Here is a 6,570-nt window from a genome sequence, read left to right as displayed (position 1 = left end):
CAAGTGGATCCAGTCGCCCTGGATCCAGCCCTTCGGCAGGCCGGTCCGCGAGGAAGATCCGCCCCGGCTAGTCGCCTTCCCCTTCAACCTCGTCGTCGCCTTCTTTGCCCGCTCCAGAGCCGCCGTCTTCTCCCTCCCCATTGTCACCGGCGAGACGCGTACGGAGCGGTGATGCTGGGGCGAGAACAAGCGCAGCGGAGGGGCGTGAAGAGGAGAAGAGGAAATGGGAACGCACTATTCAGGAGACTCCGGTCCAACGCCTTATATGAGGCCGCTTCCGAGTGGCTGACGGGTAGGCCCAGGTGGCTCTGTCAAATCCCGTAACGATCGCGCGCGCGATACGTGGTGAAAAAGGTGGCGCGAGGATTGAGGCGGCTCTGCTCTATCCCATCCGATTACTGCGGCCTCCCCCGTCCCGCGCGCTTCCCAAAATTCGGATCCCACGAAATCTGCGGGTAGCAAACAACTTGTCAGACCAAAGATCTCCTCCGCACCGTCACTCGGAGCCTTACAAGTAAAGAAACTCACTCGACGAAGAATTGAGAATGGATCAAGGCGACTGAAAAGGAAGTTGCTGTCATCACTCAGGTCCGTTGATCCGAAACAAGATATGCTCACGGCATGAAAAACGAGTCGGACAAGTTCTCAACTCCTTCCCCACTCAAACCTCGATCCATTCGGGGGCTAATGATGAAGCTATGTACCTAGGGTAGGGTCATGGACCTGTCCTAACTGCCCTACCCAAGGACATCTCTAGAAGAAATCACCTTTCAATCGACTTGGAGGTGTTCCACTCAACAGACTCGAAGACACTCGACCAAGAAGCAATCACTCGACCAAGATCCAATCACTCGACGGCCAGGAGACCTAAAGTCACTCCGCACGCTAACGGTCGGTCATTAAGTAGCTTTTATGGTCATCATAGCACTTTATTACTAGCGTTACCAGTAACGCCCTGCCTTAATGTACATTGAACCCTTTGTAACGTGGGCTGGTTGGGGTCCTGGCGCACTCTATATAAGCCACCCCCCTCCTCCGAGACAAGGGTTCGCACGCCTGTAATTGATACTCTCGTAATCCAGTCGACCGCCTCCGGGCTCCGAGACGTAGGGCTATTACTTCCTCCGAGAAGGGCCTGGACTCGTAAACCTTGCATTCTTACAACTTCTCCATAGCTAAGATCTTGCCTCTCCATACTTACCCCCCTACTTCACTGTCAGACTTAGAACCACGACAGCTGATACATCGGGTAGGCGTGGGCATGAGAGCTGGGCCGGGGGCCGAGAACCCCGGCGGAGTTAGGCGGCACCCATCCAGGTCGAGGCAGGGGGAGCGCCATCCCGTATGGAGTGAAGTAGCCCGTGAATGGAGCGGGCTGCGACGGGGGGCCGCGGCCTCCAGAGTCATGGCGGCCACGCCCGCGCCCACGTCCACGCCCACGGCCACGGTCGGTGCCGTCGGCACGGTCACCACGGCCGCGGGTCTGCTGCGGGGGCGGAGCCGGAGCCTGGGAGCGATCGGAGCCGCGATCGCTCGAGCGGTCACCGCGATCGCCGTGAGGGCACGCGCCCGAGCCAGATGGGTCGCCACCGGAAGGAGGGACGCCAGGGAGAGCGAACGCCGAGGCGCTCTCGTCAGCAGCGCGCTGGGCCTGGGACTCCTCCGCTAGGACGACACGGGAGAGAACAGTGTCGAAGGGCATGGTGGATGCCTGGTCGCCGAGGACGACGCGGATGGTGTCGAGCCGCTTGTCGAGGCCATGAAGAAATTGGGTGGTGAGATCCACCTCTTTGACGGCGTGGTCGATGTCGGCGAGGCCGTCAGTGAGCAGCTTCAGGCGACGGGCGTACTCGGTGACGGAGAGATCGCCCTGCTTCAAGTTGCGGTACTGGCGGTTGAGGAGCATGAACCGCGCAGCCCGATTGGCGAGGAAGAAGTCCTGGATCTTGGTCCAGAGGGCGTAGGTGGTGGTGGCGCCGACGACGTGGTCGATGAGGGGATCGGCGAGGGTGGCGTAGATCCAGAGCACGACATGGGCATCCAGCTCAAGGTACTGGGCGTCGGCGTTGGGTGGTGGGGGGTGCTCGATGAGGTAAGAAACGCCATAGCGAACGAGAACGAGAAGGAAGAAAGATTTCCATTTGTGATAGTTGTGGTCCGCCGGATTGAGGAGAAACTTGATATGATTGGTGATATGGTCGAAGAAGATGGGGTTGCGCGGGGCCGAAGCGGGTGGCGCAGAGGGTGAGGACGTGAAGAGAGGGGCGAACTGAGAGGGACCGGTGCTGCCAGAGGCGCCGGAGAAGATGAACGGGGTGGTGCCCGGCGAGGTCGCCGAGGTGGCCGGGGCAGTCGCCGAGGACGAGAGGGAGCCCGGCGAGGTCGCGGCGGCGGAGGCGGCGGAGGAGGAGCCGGGCGGAGTCATGGCGACAGAGTAGGAGGGCCTGGTAACTGATACCAAGTTGGAGGATCAAATCACTCTCGTGTATTGATCAAGTGTTACAACAGAGGTTTATATACACCGGGCGCTGCCCGAGTCATAAGGCACGCAGGCCTGTGATCCTAAATACATGGGCATGCAAGCCAACACGTTACAACACAACTCAACAATATAACTTCACCTGAATACCTGATATCCATAAAGTGCAGCCCTGCTATATTTTTATGCAGAATACCTGAGGTGTTGCAAATAATATCATGTGCTAGTAATCCTACAGGCTAGTAATACGCTGATTCACTAGTAAGTTTATTTATATCTACCTGTATGTAATATTTTCTTGTTTCCTGGCGCTGTAGTGTTACCTCATATGTCTGACTGCTTCAGTTTCAGTTAAACCAAATGAGTGCTCAAAATTTTGCAAAATCTTCTCGAGTTCTAAACCTGGCCGGGAGTTCGGCAAGAGGGGAGCACGAAGGGGTGTTTGATCCCTATTAGCTGTGACTTTTATATAAGGTGCCTTCAGCGTCATGTTCAAAGATAGATATTGCCTGTTGGCAGTTTTCAGCTCTGAATTTTGAATCACTCGTATGATCTGTTCCCATAATCAGGCCACTGAAATGGATACTTTTGACGCCTCGATTCTCAAGTTCACTTCTTCAGTAGAGGCGCTCTACGGACAGTATAAAATGCCTAACATGCTAATTCAAATACTCTTTGATGCAAAATAAAAATGTCGAAGACGAAGGACAGCCAAAACATTACATTTGGCGGACTTGTACAATACATCTTGGATATACATTCGTTAACTTTGGTTATTTTTCTGGTACTTTCGGTTGAACCAAATGATCGAGTATACGCTATGGGCAATACATACTACTGAATTTCCATCCAGACTATAACTTTCTCCAACCTCCCAGTAAAGAACACATGAGTAGGTACTCCGTACGCCACAAGCCTGACGCAAAGGCATGGAGCCCTCTTGTGCTTAATTTTGTGTGACACAACCTTGTTTCTCATTGGAAAATTTACGTTTCCACATCTCGCTTAGGTTCGGTTTCAGTAACACTCAAATGGACAGGCCACCATCAACTGGGAGCACCTGCACTTGCAGAATTAAACAAGTCAAGTCTTCAAGTACACTAACACATAACTATGTTAATACGTCGGGTCCATATGAAGGACATATCTGAAAACCATTTCTACTTGCCTGCCCGGTCATGTAGCTTGCAGCTGGATGAACAGCCAAGAACTCCACCAGTCCAGCAATCTCCTCTGGCTTGCCGAATCGTCCTGAAGTTTCCATCAGCAAGAAAAGGCAGTAAAACCAAAACGAAAACGCTGTTTCATCTTTGGTGCCATTGCAAGATTTTTTTTTTGGAGATAGCGAACCCGCTCATGCCAAGCGGTGTGTCATTGCAAGAGTTATGGGCGGATGCTTATAACCGGAAACTCTATATTCCATCTTCTGTTCTGATTCATATGGAATTTAGCCAATGCAGATTATTACTACCACTACTACTTACCTAGTGGTATTGTCTCGAGCGCCTTTCGTTCGATGTCGTCGCCTAGTTTTGCGGTCATGTCAGACGCGACCCAGCCCGGGGAAACTGCATTCACCTGCAAAACCAACCAGGCAAAATGTCAGACAAGCTTAATATTCAAATAAGGAGCAGCACTTTAATCAAGATATGCTTATTCTAGGCTGCATTGGCTGCTACTTGCATTTATGTTTCTGCCACCGTATTCCCGGGCCATGGCCTTGGTCAATCCAATCACCCCGGCCTTGGCGGCGCAGTAGTTGGCCTGGCCAATGTTGCCGATCATCCCGGCAACTGAGGCGATGTTGATGATTCTTCCCTGAGCAATTAACCAGTGAAAAAACTGTACCAACAAATTATGTCTCTGATCATATAACAAAGACGCTTCTAAGAATAGAAACGGCACATAGTCAACTAATACTCTGTACCTTCTTCCTCTTCATCATCACTGCCGCCGCAGCCTGAAACAAGATTTTTAAAGCATATTTGATGCCCATTACGGAGGCCAAGTGAACAGCACATCTCACCTGGGCGCAGAGGTAAACACCGGTAAGGTTTACGTCCACTACTTCCTGCCACTGCGCCTTCTTCATCCGCATTAGCAGAGCATCTCGCGTGATCCCTGCCCACCAAGAATGGCCCCCAAGCCATCAAAACCCACTGTCAAGGCGATACAAATGCCAACTTACGTAGTCAGTTGTGCAGGGGAAGGCAGACAGAGAGATGAAAACAAAGGAGAACCTGCATTGTTCACCATCACGTCCAGCGTTCCCCAAGTATCAATTACCTGAGCCAACATCCAACATCATGTATAAAATACGCACTCACTCGGAGAATTGTCTGTTATTGTTCTGCCTAGAGTAATTAACTGATGTCAACTCACCGCTCTCATCATGGTTTCAACCTCGGCTTCAATGGAGACATCGGCTGAAAAGGAGATGGCAGTGCCACCGGACTCCATGATCTGAATGGATCATGATATGTGTTTGTGTGGCAGAAGGAAGACAAGCATGGCATGAAAAGTATTCGATGAGGTAAAATGCACTTGTATGCGAGCAACTGTATCATACATTGGGTCGGCTAGAAGGCTAGAAGGAGCTATTTTACTCACCTCTCTGCACACTTCTTCAGCTTCCATGCCTGACTTGGCATAGTTCACAACTACCTTAAACAAACAAAAGATGATGTTCAGTACAGTTCCAATGAAACCACAGCTCAACTAGCCTTACAATTATACAATTTCCATGCTTCTTTGAAGGAATAGTACTTCACTCTCTTTTTTCATTTGATTGCCCATACTTATAAGTATTTACCTTGCACCCTGCTTTGCCAAGAGCCACAGCTATCGCTCGCCCAATCCCCCTCGATGCTCCGGTAACCACTGCAACTGGGGCTTGAGGCTGTGCCAAGCCATCCATGCTCACTCCAGCCATAGCTTTAACCTGACCATGCCTTATAGCTACAGAAAGACAATTCCTTCCGTCAGAAAGACCACCTAATTAAGGAGACCGATACAGAGTATACCACTCAGATATGATTTGATCAATTGCCTGATGAAATGAGAGTGCCCGGTCGATGATATCGCTGGAACCTGCAGCTGTGGCGCTGCGGCGGCGGAGACCCAAGAGAAACGAGGCCAGCGGAGAACGGCATGGTTGATGCCATGGATGAGGAGTTGCGAAGCTCTGTTAACTGCCGGTCATGCAGAAATAAAATGGTGCTGTCTACGGAATTCAGAAGTAATTAGGAGCACAGAGTGGCAACAGAAAGAGGGATGGCTCCATGTTCAGCGGAGGTTATCTTTGCATGATCGCTGAAAATGTATCTACCTTGGGATCAAATTGGTTATTGGGCAGTCAAATTTGTGGCAAAAGCAAAATACAGGCAAGGTTGGTGTGATGGCCATGCACATAGCGCCGGATAAGCCCGTACCGCATGGGAAGTTGAGTCCGTGTACTGTGCGAAAACATGAACTGCATGTTTACACGGTATACATATTCCGGATAGTGAAAAAAAGAAAGAACTGCATATTGCTCAGATGCTAACATGGTAGATGATTTTTGCAGAAGAATATAAGAACTCAAAGCATGGGCATGCACATTTGGAAGGTTAACTTACATTTGCTTCCGAAATAGAGAATACCAGGCTATGAAGCAGGGCCAAAATTATATTTTACAACATGTGCTGCATATGTAACTTTATTTCCCAACTAGCAAATTCAGTTTATGCGATTCAGAAATCCAGGTTCCACATTCAGGCACGTGAAAAACACACGGTTACACTATGATTTACTGTATAGTTAGAGAATAAATAACAATACCTTGTGCAGACAAAGAAATTGCAACTATCTTGTTATTATTCTGCCTAGACCTGCTTAGGGCCAGTTTGGTTTGGGGGTATTTCTCAAAGAAGTTTTGTTAAGAAAAGAATAAAAAGTAAGTTGTACTAGCTCAAAATTAAATGAACGCTCGAAGATTGCACCATAAAATTTCAAAGTAACATTATTTTTATATTTATTTGAAGAAATTGCTGTAGGGTTTTCAAAGTCTCCCATCAATTTGGTTTGAGCTAGAGCGTATGCTGCTACAGTCA

The 6,570-nt window shown here is 49.8% G+C and overlaps 1 protein-coding gene across 2 annotated transcripts; it reads right to left on the bottom strand.

Annotated features, from left to right (window-relative positions):
• Positions 1-3,161: 3,161 nt before the first annotated feature.
• Positions 3,162-5,731, bottom strand: LOC119298252 (3-oxoacyl-[acyl-carrier-protein] reductase 4-like). 2 transcript variants are annotated; one of them, XM_037575723.1, is made up of 11 exons: positions 5,529-5,731; positions 5,292-5,437; positions 5,090-5,143; positions 4,862-4,942; positions 4,720-4,765; positions 4,506-4,600; positions 4,407-4,439; positions 4,163-4,297; positions 3,964-4,057; positions 3,648-3,712; positions 3,162-3,539 (listed from the first exon to the last, which is right to left on the bottom strand). In XM_037575723.1, the coding sequence occupies exons 1-11, from the start codon at positions 5,641-5,643 to the stop codon at positions 3,507-3,509; spliced, it is 897 nt and encodes a 298-aa protein (XP_037431620.1). In that variant the 5' UTR covers positions 5,644-5,731; the 3' UTR covers positions 3,162-3,506. The 2 variants fall into 2 exon arrangements, with proteins under 2 accessions (XP_037431620.1, XP_037431619.1); XM_037575722.1 differs by having other exon boundaries at positions 3,648-3,730; positions 5,529-5,726.
• Positions 5,732-6,570: the final 839 nt, after the last annotated feature.

This window comes from Triticum dicoccoides, chromosome 5A (genome assembly GCF_002162155.2).
Source record: "Triticum dicoccoides isolate Atlit2015 ecotype Zavitan chromosome 5A, WEW_v2.0, whole genome shotgun sequence".
Taxonomy (NCBI): Eukaryota; Viridiplantae; Streptophyta; class Magnoliopsida; order Poales; family Poaceae; genus Triticum; species Triticum dicoccoides.
This window is presented reverse-complemented; position numbering and strand designations above follow the sequence as displayed.